Here is an 18,910-nt window from a genome sequence, read left to right as displayed (position 1 = left end):
ACGCTCTTCTGAGCCCTATCTTAGTGTCTGATTCAAGAACAGACAGTAGTACTTCCATTATGATATAATAAATGCTTGCTAAAGTATATTCATGAGTTTACAAGAGCTAAAATTTTAATTTATTTTGTCAATAACTTTTATGGAAGTGGCTAAACTCGAAATTAAAACATTTAGTTACAAACTATGAAATTACAAATAATATTACAAAGATTGAGAAAAGAGGTTTAATTAAAATACTTTAGAGAAAAATTCTACTCAACTCAAATTTAACTAGTTCAACTCAATATATTCCAGAATATATACGTTTTGTATTTTTACATTACTTTGAATGAAATGCGTTATTTGCCAAACGCAGATACGTCCGTGATTATTTCGGAAACCATTATTTACTTTGTTGACGTCATCCATAAAATTGTAGGTAAGTTTGTATTCAGAGAACAATTTTTGAACTTTACTTTTATTGATTCCTGTTCTAATTTGATATTACTTACTATTTCCGTATAATCTACGAAAGTAATTCGGGATGTTTTATAATCGGATAAGTGAAAAATCGGATTCGAATAGTTTCCACACTCCAAAATCGAGAAAAATTATACTTCAGGAATCAGTTAGTGAACGAAAATTGGCGGCTATTGGATTGCTTTTTTCGTTAGCAATTCTTGCTGTAAAATTATACTGTGTAAATTGTACGTATATTTTATAATTAAATTCTTATATCCTTTTATAGATATAGGTTAAGTATAAGTCCAAATTACGTCATACCTAGGTCACTAGAAAAATATCATGTTTTTTTAGATGAAACTATAAGAAATTTTGTTTTCGAGAGAAAATTAGTATCATACACCGTCTTGACTCAAAATGGGCAAATAATGTTTACAAATACGTGGGAGACTGCGGTACGGTTTAGTAAATATTGGTTTCCATTGTTATGCGGGTTTTTTGTAACCTATTTTACGTGGATGTGTGTTTATCTTGATTCAAATGTACCAGGGATAAATCCACCTAGCCCGCTGTCACCTCAAAAAATAAGGTAATCATTTTCTTATCTAATAAATTGTGCAGTACTAATAACAAATAATTTTTAGAACAAAATCAGGTCACACATTTCATCTTAATTATGTTTTTGCTGTTTTAGTAGGCATTTTAGTAACAGCCTATATGTATGTAAAAGAAATATCAATATAACACTAAAATTACATGTTTAAAATGTGTATTTTTTACATAGCTGACTTAATTTTTTTTTATTTAAAATTAATGTGTGATTGTAATTTGTGGTAGAACATAAGTAAAATGTAACAAAGTTACACTACATTATATTTATTGACATTAAAGTTTTAATTTTTAGTATAGATTTAACCTGGTTAGTGTCTTTAAAGAATTTTAACTATTATATATTTATATATATACACAATTTTGTTTTGAGTTGTAAATTATATTTTTTAAATAAAATATATCAGTGTAACCATTGTTGTTGATTGATTTTTATGTGAGATTGCACAAGGTTACCCGAAGCACTTCAATATAAGTGTTGTAGCTAATTGTATCTCTATAACATATTTTTTTCAGTAATTATCCAACATAATGTTGAAAAAAGAAATTGTCAATGATGTAGTTTTTAACGATAAATTTTGTGAGGCTTTTGATGATAGTGTTAGACCTATACTCCTGGATACTACATTGAAGGTCAACAATTCAAAAGGTGTGTTAAACATCCAAATTAAATACTTTAAGACTATTAATTTATATTTTATTTTAGATGAAGAAAGAAAAATTAAATTATCATTTGATAACAACTTATCTTGTTCATATTGCTGTGTGACCTTTCCAAATATACAAGTGCAAAGAGACCATTATAAGTTGGATTGGCATAGGTTCAACTTGAAACAGTCATTACAGTCTAAACACCCAATAACTGAAGATGAATTTTTTAAGAAAACTGAAAATGGTAAGTCAAGTGGATTGTCAGAAAAAATCAAATTTTATTATGGAAATAAATTATTTTGAAGATGATCTTTCAAGCATATCTGGTTCAGATACAGAAGATGATGATAGTGTAGATACATATGCTACCGCTCAAGGAAAGATATTTTTGCAAAATAGGAAAGGACAAATTATTTCATTATATAGGGCAATACTTCTTAATAAAAAGGTAAACTATAGTGTTTCTTATACATAAGATAATTTTATTTTATATTTTTCCTTTAGGAAGAAATTGCGGATGCGAATTTTTATAAAAGATACAGAGGTCTTTGTGTTGATAATAAAGTATGGGCTATTATTATGTTAGGAGGTGGTCATTTTGTTGGTGCTATTTTCAATTATTTGACGCCGGTGGTGCACAAGACATTCCATTGTTATACTGTGCGAGCTGGTCAAGGAGGTTCCCAATCGTCTCGAGATAACAAGTCCGGTGGATCTCAACCAAAAAGCGCTGGTGCATCTTTGAGAAGATATAATGAACAAGCATTAATAGATGTAATATATTTTTTTGTTTTGGTGCAGTTTTAGTGTATTTTGTAATTTCAGCACGTGAAGAACATAATGGAAAAGTGGAAAGAGGAAATAAAGAAATGTAGCTTGATATTTTACAGAGCTTCCGGTCCATATAACAGATCAATTCTGTTTGGTGGAAAGGAACCCATTTTAGATCGGGATGATTTCCGCTTAAGAACAATTCCATTTTCCACAGGACGGGCCACCTATAAAGAAGCAATGAGGGTTCATTTTGAATTGGCGACGGGCACTATATATGGTAAATTCGTGAAGATTATTTATATCAACAGATAATATTGTTTTGAATTTATGTAGAATCACTCAGTGAAGCATCTGGTATTGTTTCACATCAAATGTCCCCTGAAAAGGAAACTAAACGAAATAAGATTCGTTCTAGCTGCATTAATAGAGCAAAGTCTCGAGAAATTGTAGAAAGACCGTTACCGGGACATGTGAGGTAATTTGCTTTGTTCGCCCACAAATTCGTCACTAAGTCATTATTCATTATTTTAGTGATAGTGTCAGCTCTGAAGAAAGCATTGATACTAATTCAGAAAGACTCAATATAAATTTAGAATCAGAAAACCTTGAAGTATCTTTCGAGGATTTGGAAGAATATGGTGACAGTTTAAGCCCTGAGCAAAGAAAAAAAGGTCAAAAAGTCAAAAGAAAACCGAAGTAAATATTATGTAAATCCTGATGTGATTATTACATTAACTTCATTATTTTAGAAAAAGCAAAAATCAAAAATTGAGGGAAAGGGAAGAAGCTAGGAAAAAGAACCTGATAGATGTTCTAATTAAAGGAAACGTGATAATGCTCAAGGAACTTTTTGCAGAAAGGCTAAAGAGCTTCGAGGGAGCGCCTGGTATATCCAGGGAAGAACTAGCTACTGAATTTTTTAATGAGATACTAGATGAGGATGGTAATAGTTTGCTTCATATCGCAGCAGGAAATGAGCATATTGATATGCTACAATATTTGCTCGAAAATAACGCGAATCCTTGCCTTAAAAACAAAAATCAACAAACTCCATACAGCTCTACGAAAAATAAAGACATCAGGGAAACATTCAAAAATTTTGCTAAAGAAAATCCGGAAAAATATAACTATAACAAAGTAAGTTAATTACTAAATGCTACTTTTAGGATTAAAGGCACCATTTTTAGTTTAATTTTAATGGCATTCACTTATCTCAACATCCGTGGATACATTACAAGAATTTAAATCAAACAAAAAAAATCAACTAATTGAATTAAAATAGATCAAATAACTTCCATAATTTTTCTTGTCTTGTCGTTTTGACGGAAAAAATCATTTTAATATCGCTTAAATTAAGAAATTTATTTTTTTACATCCATCCTAACAGCTCGGGTGGCAGATGCGTTGTTTAAATAAATTTTATAACCTTTAAATGAACACATTTAAATTACGAAACTGCCTAAATTAAAGATAAGTAATTTCCTAACTTCCCACCACTACGTTTACGTTTATTTTCTTCCAATAATAAAAAATAATTTCATCATTTTCAGGCTCAGATTCCACTGAACGTGTTAACAGAAGAAGAAATAGTCGAGAAAAAACGCGCTCAACGGAAAGTTAAAAAAGAAAAAGAGAAGGAAAAAAGAAAAGAGAATTACATCAAACAAAAAGAGGAGGAGACTAAAGACAGATTTTTGAAATTAAGTGATAGAGAAAAGGTGAGTTTCTGATAATTTGCAATCAGAACCGTAATTTAGATGCTTTATGCCTTTAATTATTTTGAAAGAAAATAAAATCGATGTCTTTCAGAGAGCGTTAGCAGCTGAACGGAGAATATTGAACGCTCAAGGAAAGGTAATAGCAAGATGCTTCTTGTGCGGCGCTGATATCGCTGGGAGAGTACCATTTGAATATATGGAGAACAGATTTTGCTCTATAGAATGTTTGAAGAGTCACAGATTGTCTCAAATTAAGGTATAATTATTGAAACAAAAGCATTCTGAATAAACTTTATTAACATTGAGTGTGTTTCTTTTCTTAATACAATAAAAAGTAAAAAGAAAAAAATACAGAACTCTTAATACCGGGAGTCTTTATCCAAAAAAATATTTCTTTGGTAGTGTTTTCAAAAATAGTGCTTTCTATATTCCTCGCGGGAAATCATATTTTAGATATTTAGCTCAACAGGACATCTACGACATCAATGTTAATCACAAAAACAACATACGCGTGATGTATCCTTAACCGAATTACAATTAGACCATTACCAACGAATTATCAATATCTAAGCTATTTAGAAACACTAACCGATGTGTGCTCCCAAGTGTTGTTTTTGTAATAAACGTACAGTAAATATTTTCGTTTATTTTCCTTGTGTTTGGTCCATGATTGCAACAGTATCTCGTTTTCTTAACATCAAACAAGATTAAAATTAAAAATTAGGACAACAAATAAAAATGGTAGACAAACATATAAAATATAAAAAAAAACATTTTGCAAAGTCTATGATAAAATATCACATTCAATTTTCAATAAGCAAAAATACATTTATACATCATCACAAGTATATCATATCCGAAAGATCTTAATCGTTATAACAGTTTGAAGTAATTGTTCAGTATAATACCAAAAGATTCACCAGTGAAAGTTTGAGAGCGGCAAGGACAGTGAAACTTTTGGGAATAACTAACAGGGCTCGTTTAGCCAATAACTCGGCTGATGACGCTCTTTTTACTTCGAAAGACCCTGTTTACCCAAACTTATTGCTAACTTAGCCCTATTAAATCGTTACTGATTATCAAGATGCTTTTCATTATAACACTGATTTGTCTTATTTTATTTTAACATAGATTAATAAAAATGACGGTACACCTACCAACACTAATATTTTCTTCATAAAATCGCAAAAAAATGCAGTTATTTAACTCAAACTGTATATATAAAAAATGGGGGTTTATTTGGCAAATTAATCGGAGATATACTGCCTGGAACAACGTAATTGGTAACTTATTCTGGTAATTTTGAATTCATCACAGGTACAAGAAAATCTTCCATATTTGGGATGACCATAACTTTCTGCAAAAAAAAAACAGTATAAAATAACAGCGAACCTCAAGAAAATAGCTGGCTTACTTGGAATTCCTGAAGCAACTTCTTTTCTATCCAACTGGTAACCATCGCATAACTAACATTCCTGTCTCCTACTATTGGGTGTGCTGTTAAAATCAGTTCTGGTGTAGGCCTAAACCCTACCCATATTCTATCAGAGGGTGGCGGTGGTATATTGAGAACTAACGTGCCGGATAAAGCTTTAATTTCTACTGTTAACCTGAGCTCCGTATTCGAAACACCTACAACTCGACGCATTAATAAAAGCATTAAGTATAACGGACAATGTACCTTCCATTGCTTTTTTTATATATCGATTATCTGTAGCAACTTGGAAAAATTTCGATTCTGCGATCTTATCCATCATTTTCATGAACTTTTTGCTGCCATGAGTTGGAGGGGTCGCAGTGGCGCCCGTCTCTTTCGTCACAGGTAATTCTTGAGGACCATCTTCGTCTGAACTACTTTCAGCAGAATCATCTACATCTGAATGGTAAATTGCTGATTTAGTGCCCTCCGGAGGTTTATCTAGATAAATGTTTAATATTAACTCAATATGATAACGATTAAGCAACAAGTCGTTACCATTAGTAGGAGGATTCTTCAATTTCATCAAGTTTAATTTCGTTTGAAGCGTTAAAACCACCGAACCCTCATAGCTGATATCAAGATCGATCCATATACCTCGTTCATTCAACGAAGGTTTCTCGGTATTCAATATCAAAGGTGGCGTTTTTCCTAAATTCAATTCCGTGATGATAATTTCCTCGATGAAATAAGGTAACTTAATAGTCTGAAGCTTTTTTTGAATGCGGTTTTGGAATTTTTTAGAGAACTCTGGGTTGCGCATGCAGTCGAACAAAACTCTGCCTGAAATATTGACGTAGTTTAGTAATAAATAATTATTCACCGATAAACAATTTAATCTACATCACTACTATGATACCTAAGAGTGTGTTCAGCCATAGCTGGGCATTTTCCAATTTATCTTCGGCTTCTTCCGAAATTGCAGTCTCTGTTTTTTCTTGCTTAGTTCTTTTAAAATTAATCTACAAAAAATTATGTCAAAAACGATTATCTTATTGAAGAATTCCTCCCTCTATTACTTTATTAAAAAATGTCATATATTTCAAATATTCGATTTGCATTCTCGCCACTTCTAATACACCTTCACTATCTTTCACATTTTCCATATCCGCCATCAATATCTCTTCAGAATGATGCGTTGCAGCTACCAATCGTCTAAACCAATCTTCTTTTTCTCTATCAGTACGACCAAAAAAATATAACTTCATCTCCATGGGACTTTCCTGAAATTATATAAATTCATAATAAAAATCAAAGTTGTAGTAAAATTTAAGGAGTCATGATCCATGATCTTACTTTCTTCAACTTGTCCTTAAGAGCTGATGATGAGATGTGAGATGGAGATTTATTGATTGATTTAAATGAGTTAATGCTTACATTGCGAGAACCAGTTGACCAGTCATCTGGCAAAGAATGCATGTCTTCTTCTTCATTCTTATCGTCTTCACCGCACGGTAAAAATATATCGTCATGATTAAACTCCTACAAAATAAATCTTGATGTAACTATTTTTTAAAACAAATTTCAAACAAACTTGTCTATACTTTATCTATTTTGTGGTAATTATTGACACTACACCTGTAGTTATGTTTAAATAACTGTTGCTTTATTCAAGGAAGAACAACTTTTAATGACCAATTCAAATCAACTCCCATCAGAGTCTATTCATAACCATAAAGTTCTTTTCAAATAAGATTTTTCCAAGCAAAAGAAGAGATACATAATCAAAGAATAGCCTTATTACTGAAACTAATCAGAAACCTTAGTTTCTTGTTGTATTTAGGATTCACTGACTTACTGACTAGTATAATATACAGAAATACTTCAATATAGAAAAATACTTACCGGTATTTCTGGCGATGGTGTACTTGCTCTGGAATCTGAATCAAAATCTATATCTTGATCTTCTGACAATTTACTAAATCTTTGGGCCTAAAATTGTCGCGATCTTTAACCCTATACATCAGTTAATTTAATAAGCGCATACCATATAAGGGTATTCTTTTTTCTTAAATGTGAATTTCTTTTTATTCTTCGGCGATTTCCCATGCAACTTCTCTTCCTTGTCGTCATCTACTTCCATTTTGAAAACAGTGGGATCGAAATTGGTTTGCTCGTTGCTTAGCGTGACGCATATCGGATATTTTTTGCTCCAGAGTCTAATAAGCATAAACAATGAATAACTCATGCAATCATAAGTTCTACGTTCAAATACAATTACCGAATCTTGGTAAGGCCTTCTGGTAACAATGTTATTTTGGCATGAAGTAAATTATAAATTCTGTGATTCGTATAGTGAGGCTTAATTTCTGGTTCATTCCACATGGCCCTCTTCGGTATTTTACTCTTGGAATGACTGATCCGTAAAAGATTACCTTGCAATCGCAGAAATACTGATTGAGTCTGTGAGATATGGTACGTTGCCGGATCATATTTATCAGGATACTCATTAATCCACCCCTAAAACAATGAGTAAAAGATTTTTACAAAAAAACAAAACAAAACAAAATTTTACCTCGTATTTGGTCACAGGTTGATACTCCTTCACAGCTGGTATCTCCATAATTCTGTTGTTTAGATTTGCATTCGTATTTACTTTATGATCAAATACATTTAAGCACACATCTGTGTACAGCTTTATATAGATATATCCTAAGATTAAAGCTAAGGACATGCCAAGCATTAAACCGGCAAGGTAAGGCATGTATGTGTGTAAAATTGCATACACCACAATATAAATAGCCAATGCAAGCCATGGCCTAAAATAAATATGTAAGTTAAAAATTAATTGCTTCTTAAAAGAATTTACAGTTTTGTGTTCTCTTTGCGTTTTTTATATGTTTTGTATATCATGTGTTTCTAATATACAACCCATGATTATTAATGGAAACTTTGTGTAATTTAAGTTAATTTCATTACATTAACTTTAATTTTCCGTTTACTAAACCTGTCTTGTAAAACGCATTACTGATTTTGAAAATAAGATGTCGATATTTATACATTTTAGCGATTTAGACAATAATTGTAGTAATGATATAATTTAATATACAATTAACACTTACAAAAGAATTATAACATCCATTATGAATAAATGTTTTTACTTACAAAACATTTTTATCATCATCAATCATTAAAATGGATACTGTTTTACCGTTAATAAATCTTGTTGATACATAAAAGCGTATCATATTTAAGTAAGGAGATTCTGACCATCAAACTAAACGTTTTTGGTTCAAAAGTCGTAGATAGAATATTAGATAAGTGAGCAAATACACTAATATCTCTAATATCTCAGTTTTAAATAACCCCAAATGATACTTTAATCTTATTTTATTTTGTATGTTATCTTAATGATAAATCATAAGGGAATATACAGTTATAGTAGTGTTATATACAGTTAAGGCTATATCCTTGTCCAATAATAAATGCTAAACTGTTTTAAGATATCTATGAAGATATGTAAATAAAGAGTGCATTAGGGAAATTAATATACACTAATATAATACAACAGCAAATGATTTCCACACAAATAATTTTGCGGTAATTTATGTTTTGTGTCTCAAAAAGAGAACAAACACAAGTTAATCAAACAGGACGTAAATATTTACATATAAGAACGCAAGGCAAATACGGGTAAATTATAGCTATGAAGTTGATATTGGCTTAATACAAAAAAGATATCGGAAATATTTAAGATATATAATCTCAATAAGTTGGAAAATAAAAACAAACGAAGACATCTTCAATTTCACAAAAATATGTTAAAATTCCAGGTAATTGTCCATGCTCTACTACTTGGAACTATAGGACGTTTTTGTCAAAATTACTGTTTTCAACAATGTTGATATATTATCCGAAATTCTTCAACTGTTAAAAAATATATCTTTATTTTTCAACCGTTATACTTATTTTCATTTTGTCTTAAATATATGGGTGATATAAGGCGCCCCAATAAATAAAGTTTATATTTAGAGAATTGATTAATCTAGTAGATCTATAAGAAAGTAGAACATTTTGGAAATTATTGAGATTTGAAGTTCAAAAAAGTAAGAATGTGTTTAGAGAAAAAGGAAAAAAGCCTTTAGGCGAATGATGGCATTTTGGATTTGCTGCAATCCGATAGGGGTAGTTCCGTTTGTTCTGTTCTGCTTTTTAAAATGAGTCTTATCCGGATACAAGATGTTAAGAAACGTTACAAAGCGCTCAATTGGTTGGCAAAATCAAGCCTGAGCCTTTAATTTTTGCACCGATTAAATTTTGTAAAAGCAGTCTCTGTATAAAAAGCAAAAATCAGTTATACATTTATAAACAGAAAGATTGTGATCGTCACGACATAGTGATTAACACTATCCGCGTTTTGTACACCAGGATTTTGGGTTTTTTAATATTGTTACGACGTAATTATATTTATTTATATTTAAGAAAATTGTTTAATATTTTTTCTTTTTTTTTTAGTTTAGGGGTTTAATTTACTAGACCTCTTACTAGATCTCTTTTTTGTAATATTTGTGACATGAGAAAATAATTATGACTTGAGATAATATAAAATATAGATTGTCTGGTATAGCTAGGCCAAGATAAGAAAGGTACTGAGCAAACAGAAAACACGTGGCTAGTAAAAAGGGTGTATCATCGGCTGGTTGTCGAGTGTTTCGGATAATCGGGGTTTAGGTACAAAGGCTAGACGAAGCGTGTCCGAAATAAGACCTGGTAGAAGACCTCTTATGGTGGCTATAACCATAAACTTCAAGAAGGCGTGGAATTTTCAAGCATTTCTTAAGAGCCCATAGCGCACCTTTTCTGTCGCGAGAGTTTTTCTCTACCTGAAATTTTGAACGAATCGGGATACAGAAAAGGGTTTCTTGAATCAGCCTTCTCAGCCACCACCAACAACCCGAAGGAGAAGCTTCACCGATAAAACGCGATACATCCAAAATGAGAATAAAAGAAATTACCAAAGAACTAAAGAACAAAGATCAGAATTATAATTACAAAACGAAGAAGAGAACAAGAATTAGCAATTATAGAACAGAATTATAGAATAAGTACGAACGTCAAGCGTCAAGAGCGAGAAGAAAAATTAAGAAAAAATAAAACCACAATAATAAACAATAATAGGAGAACAAAAACAGAATAGTTAATTGTTAAGCAGAATTCGTATACGTCGTGTGTATAATCATCAGTTGAGTCCTATGACAATCAGTATTAGCTAAGCCAGATAATAAGCCATTTAATAAGTCAATTTCATTCAATTCATTATTCTTTTCACCATTACATATTGATTTAACACCTTTCATTTTATATATTTTTTATATCATTCATTTAAATAAACAAACTCGTCTTTTGTGTATTAATTTACGCAAAGAGAGAAAATAAATTGTATTTAATTTGCAACATTGTATCCTCTCCCTAACAACCCTTTTTTGAAGGGAAGAATATTTGGCGTACCACTTAATTGATAAAAATCTGGAAAAAGTTTGCTGAAATAATACTTTTGTTAAAATCTCGCACGCACAACATGTGGTTCGCTTCCAAGAAACTCTTTATGGGATTCCCATGAAATAGAGTATTATTTGACATATTCCCTCGCTAATGATCAGCTTATTTAGCTTTTAAAAAAAATTTGTTATAAAATATATAATCAGTAATTAATATCAACAAGATATCTTTTTTAAGAACATTTTTCTTTTACTTACAAAACGTTTTTTTCCTCATCGGAAAAGTTAGGTGAAGACCTGACATCAACAAAACCTGTAGGCGCAAAAACGTGAGTCATTGTGTTTCCACTAGAAAAGAAACTTTTACGAATATCTTCTCCTTGTACTTCTTTAATTTTCACAACCTTATCATCTTCCAATTCAATGTTATCGATTTTCTCCGTAACCTACAAGAAAATCGTAATCATATAACAACCGAAACGATCGGAATTACTTACTTTTTCTAAAATAGCTTCATTCGATATGACTTTCTCGGTGTTCTTTGGCAGTGAATCCTTAAAGTCAGTTTCCTCAAGTGCATCTACCGCACTTTCCACGTCCTCGGTGTGTTCGGGAAGCGCTTGATCAACCTTTTCCGTATTGATGTTGTAAATTTTGGATAAACTACCTATGTTAATGGTTCCTTCTTTTAGTTGGCCTTTACCGTGGGACTTCAGAAACCTGAACCTATGACGTACGTTCGGGGAATGTGATTTTTTGTCTTTATCTATGGAGGGCGTGTCGTCGTCGGAAGACATCTCTACGCCTGGAAGAGGTGCGTCTCCATTAAACACATTATCTTATCTCGCAACTGTAAATATTTTAAGAGCAATTTTATCTCTCCATTACCTTCGGTGGTCGATATAAAACCACAGGTTTTCGATATACTGCTCTCAGACTGGTCCTCTGAATCGGAAAAACTTGAGTTCTCCTTGTTACTGGGGTCCTTCTCGGTTTTATCGTCTTTCGGTGCTTTCACTTCCGATTTGGATTTATGCATTGGCGAACCCTCCTCATGTCGAGCTTTAATTTCAGTTATTTTTTCTTCTACACTTTTAGTAATTTTACCCTGCAATTTATAAATATTATTTTAGCTTATCTACAATTAATTAATTAAATACTTTTAAGGACTTTTTGATAATAACTTTGACTGTTAAATAATTACACTCTTACTTACAAATATATTTAAAAATAACATTTGAACATAGTTAAGACAATTTAATACAGGGATATAGTTTTCTATTTACTATTATTGAGTTATTCAGTGTACGCAGACGCCAATGAACACTGGTAGCATTTTTGATATTAATTACATTTCTAATTTGATTTGAAGGAATCTGCTACCTAAACCCATCAAACACTCCTAGATACTTATGGTAATGCTATTTATAGCCAATTGCACAAACAAAGTTTGAATGATAAAAAAGAGTTGAAGATTTATCGCACGAAAACCTATCTCAAACTTTCCAAGAATTTGACAACTTAGTAGTATATGATTCATTTGTTTCTAAAAGTCTACATACAATGGGAAAGGAGGAAAAAAACTAAAACACGAATTGATTGAAAACGTTCGGCCACACTGTCGAAGTTCTACTACACCCAGTGTACACACAAGACATAACGCCTTCTTAATACATAGTTTCGAAATGTATTGAAGAAAATTTAGAGGCCTGCTTGCCTTTGAAAACCCACACACAAAAAAAAACTGGGAAAAAATGTTTAATGCCATAGACTGTTTCATGAATAAACACAAAATTAATATAAATAAACTCCAATATCACCATTTCCGTAAAAAGTTGTCCTTAAAACTGTAAAAATAAATTGGTAATTAAAGAGTAAATAAGTCAATCTTCTTGCACAGGTTATATTAACTTGATGGTATTAGGAGTACCCAAAAAAAAAGCAAATTGACGTTGACTTTGGATACTTATCCTACAACCATGGGTATGTCGAAAATAAATAATAAAATAACAGTTTTTAATAAAAAAGCTATTAATAAAACAATTTTATTCGGCACATTATTGGACGTTTATGTTGAAATTATATAAAATAAAAATAATTTGATAGTTTTAGTTGTTTTTACACACAGGTGCTGCTCAAGCCCGTGAACACTTGTGGAAGCTTACAAGCTTATCCTTGGTGAAGCTGCTCTATCCAGCTGTCGAACGTAATTTCAACAGCTTAAAAATGATAATTCTGGTGTTAATGGTTCAAAGAGTAAGTAAGTTGAGTTCAAAGATAATGTTATACCTAGAGAATAAGCTGGAGGCTCATCAATTGATACCAAAATATTTGTATGATGATTATGATCTCGTTTTACTAATGCAAAACAGAAGTGTGTTGTAAAAACATGTAGATGTAATAAATTAAACTTTAAATACCTTGATATCAGAAAAAAATCTCCAAGGATCTGTGGGGGGCGATGAACTTAAACTTTGAGCTGAAACATCTATACTTGTCGATCTCTTTACGAGTTTTGGCAATAGCTTTAGCGGGCTGGTGTCTTGATCACCTAAAAATAATAAGTGTGTAGAATGGTACATATTTTATCTAACACTGTCGTCTAGTACTAAAATTTATCTATCAATAAAGATAAATTATATTCTTTAACATTGAAAATACAATGTAAATTGTGAAACATAATATATAAATATTTTATAAGATTCACTATGGAAATTGTTAATACCATAAGAAAAATTACATTAACATAGCAATTTCTGTATACAAGGGCTTCTGAATAGCTTATTCATACATATGTACGCCAGGAAAAAATTGGAATAAAATCAACTACATATTTTTTAAAGTGTACTACAGAAACAAATGGGCCACTAATATTCTACTATAAATAGTATGTTTTGATTTTACCAAAACAGCAAACTGATTATTTTTCATATCAAATATAATGGTATTAAGTCATGATATAATTAATGTTTATAAATTGTATTAATTACAATTATTTACATTCAACAGCATCTTTTATGCATTTTTATTTATGATATTGTGTTATATAACTTGCAAAATAACAATTCTAATTTCCCAATAACCTTTTTATGGTTAGTAGTAATAATAAATTGTTTTAAAAAAAATTGTAATAACTTTCAATCAAATTTTATGTCATATTGCAAAATAGATATTTGATTAATTATTATTACCTGTTAGACAATGCATGCTAGTTAAAAATTAACGAAAAGCCTTGAAAGTAGATATTATTTTTCGCTTTGAAAAAAAGCTGCATTAAACACTTACTTGAACTAGTAATTGGAATTAAATTACCCAACTGATGATTTTTTTCATCGGAATTTGGAGTATCGTCATCGCTAAATCTTAATTCTTCAATCTTTTCCGCATTTGCATGAAATTTTATAGATATTGACGGAACGGAAGTGGTTACAGGTTTGCCTAAAATATCGTTAACAAATCGAAAAACTAGCTCGTTAAAACTAATAATCAATGGACAACGCAAAATTATTGTATTTTCAAATTATTCACCAATAAAATAAATAAATAATGTTGAAAGCATATATAGAAATAAGGAATGATAATGTATAAATAAACTATAAATGAACACAAGTCAAAGACAGAACAAAGCACAATATTACATGTTACCTTTCAGCATCCCCAATGTAATTTTGCCATCTTTTTTGGTACTCATTTTATTAAGCCAAAAAAATTAATTAGTAGCAGGTACATATGAAAACAGAAGACATATACAGCAGAAATGTTAGGTTAGCTAGAAATAACAATTACTAGCGACTGAAAGCACACTTACTTACAATCAAATAATTTGTTTTGGAGTTGTTTTGTGATAGTATAGGAGTATAAAGAATTAGTGTCTCTGTATTATCGTGAGGATAAAAAAATACGCACCTTTTTTTGACTCCATTTGTGCACAACACAAATAAACAAGCAAGATGAACAAATTCAAGTTACAATTTGCATTTAAGTTGTTTAGCAAATGCCGTCATACCTTAACTTTTCTAATTAATTACTGTTACAAGTTCACAAACATAGTTGAAATCACTATTCAATATTGTGTACAAAATTTAAGAAAATAATGTTTTACACAATATGCCTTTTAATCGATTTGTCAAACCTATAGTCAAAAACAGCTGATTGTCATATTTACTTTTCAATATAAAAATAAATAAAACCCTACAGTAATCGTATGAGTCATCAAATAATATATAGTTATAAAAGTAACAAATTATTATTGTTGGGTCTTATTGATTAAATGGAATAAGTTTATTCATACCAGACACCGTCACAACACAAAATATTTACAGACCGTGGTGTCACGTTGAATTATGTTAATGTCAAAGTTGTCACAAGTGTCATTGTCAAATATCAAAATTTGGATAAATGACTTGCTACTTGCGGTTTATTTTGTAGATTTTTGAAGTTTTGTAGTTAGAATAAAGCTTGTAAGTATTTTCAGCTTATGTTATATTAGTTCACAATAAAATAAGTTTAAATTTACAATAAACACTATTATAATTAATTTATTTGTTTGACCGAAGATCTCATTATTGTGAATCACAATTCAATATACTCAAAATTCCACAAAAATGGAATCAATAGCTACGGATTCAGGAAAAATTGTTAAAATGGAAGTGGATTACAGTTCCACTTGCGATGAAAAAATACCTGAATGTGAGAAATTAGCCAAAACTGGTAAGCTACATGATGCCCTCGATCAATTGTTGGCTCTTGAAAAGCAAACTAGAACTGGTGCAGATATGATTTCAACTGGCCGTGTGCTAGGTAATAATCTTGAATGTATATATAAACAAAAACTAACAAGTTTATCATTACAGTTGCTATTTGCCAAATTTGTAGAGAAGCTAAAAATTGGAATGCCTTGAATGAACACATTATTATGTTAACCAAGCGTAGGTCACAATTAAAACAAGCTGTTGCTAAAATGGTACAGGAATGTTGTACATATGTTGATCAGACACCAGATAAAGAAACAATGATAAAATTGATAGATACTTTAAGGTATAAACCTATTTAGTCCAATAAAAATAAGTTCAATTTAAAAAATGTAATATTTTAGACAAGTAACTGAAGGAAAAATCTATGTAGAAGTGGAGCGTGCTAGACTAACACATAAGCTTGCAAAAATTCGCGAAGATGAAGGAAACATACAAGAAGCAGCTAGCATAATACAGGAACTTCAAGTGGAAACCTATGGTTCTATGGAGAAAAAGGAAAAAGTTGAGTTAATCCTAGAGCAAATGAGGTTGTGTTTGGCAAAACAGGATTATATCCGGACACAGATCATCTCCAAAAAAATTAATACAAAATTTTTTGAAGATGAAGGTACACAAGATCTAAAACTAAAATATTATGGGTAAGTATTTTCTAACATTCTACTAACAAAAAATTATAATACGAATATTTTAAGGCTTATGATGGAATTAGATCAACACGAAGGTTCATATTTAGCAACATGTAAACATTATAGGGCTGTATTAAATACACCTAGTATTCAAGCTTCTCCAGAAGGAAGACAAAAATCTGCAAAAGCTGTTGTATTATACTTAATCCTAGCACCATATGACAATGAACAGGTACATTTCAGGTAGTAAAAAACTAATGGACATTTAATGGATTTATGTAATTTTTAGTCTGATTTAACATATCGAGTTTTAACAGACAAAGTATTGGAAGAAATTCCTTTGTACAAATCATTGTTGAAGCTGTTTACCACACCTGAATTAATAAAATGGTCTGGTTTATGTGAACTGTATGAAAAGGAATTAAAAACTACTCCAGTATTTGGTGGTAATGAACAAGCTAACAAAAGATGGGGTGATCTTAAGTAAGTTGCTTCTAATGTCAGAAATAAACCTTATTTATTACAGTAATACAAAAAAATATCACACTTCTTAATCCTTAACAATAATATTTGCTTTTTGAGTTTTATTTTTTACCAAAAATTCTTTTCTAATATCTGGTTAAATGTTCTGATTTTCTTCTTTAAATATCTTCTCTTATTGATGGTGATATGTTGATTTGAATGTTGATTTAAATGATCTTTAGTTAGAGATAATGCAAGATCCATAAGGAACAACCTTATAATATTATACATTTTAATATTGGAAGTGTAGTTAATCTGGGACTTAATACCCGTCATATTCATCATCACAATACTGTAAATACCACTCTCAAAAATATTAATTCCACTAATCCAAGAGGCCCATGTTGAGTTTATCGGCTATCGAGAAAAAGTTTTATCGACTGATTATCTGAAATTAAAACATAAAAGGACTCATTAATGTGCATTTTCGAATTTTCAAATTTAAGGATTTTTTCCGATTTTTTACGAATAATAAGCTTGAAATGAATCGGTGAATCTACTATTCAAATGTCAAACTCACCGTTTTTCAAAATCAAACGGAATATTTTACATAACTAACGATAGGTACCATTGCTCCGTCTATTTTTAAATGTACTTGCAATATTGTCGTCAAGTTTATAGTCCATATCATATCATGCACTTTTGTGCTCGATGATTGGTTTTCTACATCTTTATGCTGTGTTTACGTTGCTGGTATGCTGATTTCAAATTGTGTTTTTATACTCACCTATTTTACTTTTATAAAAAGAAAAATACGCTTTTTAGACCTGGTCCTGCAGTTCATAAACATAATCCACTCGCAAGTTTTTTATACTCTGAAGACAAATGGGATTGTTTTTAATTCGTCTAAAAGTTCAAATACAATTTAAATCATGAAATATTTACTCAACATTAATCTTGTATGGGAAATACATACTGATGTATTAATCCCGTATGTACGTAATATTTTCTCCTCTTCTTCTGTTGGCACCCTAGCAGTTTATCATGTTTATCATGTTATGTTTATTACCCCTTATGTTATTTTTTTGTAAAATGCTGCAATAATGCTGTTAAATTACAATGGTGAAATATTTCTATTAATTAATCGTCTTTTTTAACAGGTCCAGAGTTGTAGAACACAATATTAGAGTAATGGCAAAATACTACACTAGAATCAAGATAACCCGTATGGCTCAGCTTCTTGATTTATCGCCAGATGAAACTGAAGAATTCCTCTCGAATATGGTGGTAACCAAGACTGTTTTAGCTAAGACAGATCGGCCTGCTGGCGTTGTAAACTTTCAACAATCTAAAGATCCCAGTGATGTCCTAAACGATTGGGCCAGGGATTTATCATCACTGATGCAGCTGGTTAATAAAACGACTCATCTCATTAACAAAGAAGAATGCGTCCATAAACACCTGCAAGCAACTAGTGCCTGAGAGGAGGTCGCCTCGATGTGCGGTTAATAATGTTTCTTTTTTGTAATATTTCCAAGTGTGTCAGTTATAATTAAAGTTATAAATCTACATTCTTAGTTTTAATGATAATTTAATAAAGCTACAAGCCCAATCTGATTACTGAGAGAACTGAGTGAAATAAAAGATATTTTATATTTTTATATTATTTATTTTTACTTTATATATAAAATATAAATATTGGTTTCTTTAAAAATGTAATTAAATGGTTTTTTAAGTAGTTTAAAGTTCCACTCTCTAAATCACATTTATTTTATGGAACCCCAAATTAAAGACTGGCAATTTGTCTTTCACATTTACATGTAACCTTTAGGAATAACTAATTTAGATTGAGTCCCTAAAATCCAGTTTTCCTAGAAGTTGATTAATATTAATGCTTAAAACAGATAAAAAATAAAATTTCTTATTTTCTTAAATGCAAAATAAATATGTATGTATTTAA

The 18,910-nt window shown here is 30.7% G+C and overlaps 3 protein-coding genes across 14 annotated transcripts; 2 read left to right on the top strand and 1 right to left on the bottom strand.

Moving 5' to 3' along the window:
* Window positions 1-34: 34 nt before the first annotated feature.
* On the top strand, window positions 35-4,498 carry LOC143203916 (tRNA endonuclease ANKZF1). Of its 2 annotated transcripts, none has more exons than XM_076416248.1 (11): window positions 35-418; window positions 1,567-1,699; window positions 1,757-1,945; window positions 2,007-2,149; window positions 2,206-2,475; window positions 2,527-2,752; window positions 2,809-2,950; window positions 3,007-3,171; window positions 3,225-3,612; window positions 4,026-4,193; window positions 4,285-4,498. In XM_076416248.1, exons 2-11 carry the CDS (start codon window positions 1,582-1,584, stop codon window positions 4,453-4,455), a joined length of 1,980 nt encoding a protein of 659 aa, XP_076272363.1. In that variant the 5' UTR covers window positions 35-418; window positions 1,567-1,581; the 3' UTR covers window positions 4,456-4,498. The 2 variants fall into 2 exon arrangements, with proteins under 2 accessions (XP_076272363.1, XP_076272372.1); XM_076416257.1 differs by lacking the exon at window positions 35-418 and adding an exon at window positions 890-1,030.
* LOC143203818 (testis-expressed protein 2) lies at window positions 4,473-15,463 on the bottom strand. Of its 10 annotated transcripts, XM_076416141.1 has the most exons (19): window positions 15,015-15,127; window positions 14,754-14,877; window positions 14,394-14,546; window positions 13,529-13,659; window positions 11,997-12,216; window positions 11,606-11,913; window positions 11,476-11,554; window positions 11,367-11,421; window positions 8,186-8,429; window positions 7,892-8,130; window positions 7,658-7,829; window positions 7,516-7,602; window positions 6,967-7,152; window positions 6,690-6,893; window positions 6,530-6,632; window positions 6,169-6,453; window positions 5,875-6,111; window positions 5,608-5,825; window positions 4,473-5,550 (listed from the first exon to the last, which is right to left on the bottom strand). In XM_076416141.1, the coding sequence occupies exons 2-19, from the start codon at window positions 14,797-14,799 to the stop codon at window positions 5,482-5,484; spliced, it is 3,036 nt and encodes a 1,011-aa protein (XP_076272256.1). In that variant the 5' UTR covers window positions 14,800-14,877; window positions 15,015-15,127; the 3' UTR covers window positions 4,473-5,481. The 10 variants fall into 10 exon arrangements, with proteins under 10 accessions (XP_076272256.1, XP_076272270.1, XP_076272302.1 ...); XM_076416155.1 differs by lacking the exon at window positions 14,754-14,877 and having other exon boundaries at window positions 15,015-15,258; XM_076416187.1 differs by lacking the exon at window positions 14,754-14,877 and having other exon boundaries at window positions 7,048-7,152; window positions 15,115-15,244.
* On the top strand, window positions 15,444-18,521 carry Rpn5 (Regulatory particle non-ATPase 5). 2 transcript variants are annotated; one of them, XM_076416391.1, is made up of 7 exons: window positions 15,444-15,568; window positions 15,665-15,908; window positions 15,962-16,145; window positions 16,204-16,500; window positions 16,555-16,720; window positions 16,778-16,971; window positions 18,111-18,521. In XM_076416391.1, exons 2-7 carry the CDS (start codon window positions 15,713-15,715, stop codon window positions 18,430-18,432), a joined length of 1,359 nt encoding a protein of 452 aa, XP_076272506.1. In that variant the 5' UTR covers window positions 15,444-15,568; window positions 15,665-15,712; the 3' UTR covers window positions 18,433-18,521. The 2 variants fall into 2 exon arrangements, with proteins under 2 accessions (XP_076272506.1, XP_076272515.1); XM_076416400.1 differs by having other exon boundaries at window positions 15,471-15,568; window positions 15,709-15,908.
* The last annotated feature ends 389 nt before the right edge of the window (window positions 18,522-18,910 follow it).

This window comes from Rhynchophorus ferrugineus, unplaced genomic scaffold (assembly GCF_030347505.1).
Source record: "Rhynchophorus ferrugineus isolate W39M unplaced genomic scaffold, kcgeb_rfMv2 rfM1, whole genome shotgun sequence".
NCBI classification, from domain to species: Eukaryota; Metazoa; Arthropoda; class Insecta; order Coleoptera; family Curculionidae; genus Rhynchophorus; species Rhynchophorus ferrugineus.
The sequence above is the reverse complement of the archived record's forward strand: the minus strand, read 5'-3'. Positions and strand labels throughout refer to the sequence as shown.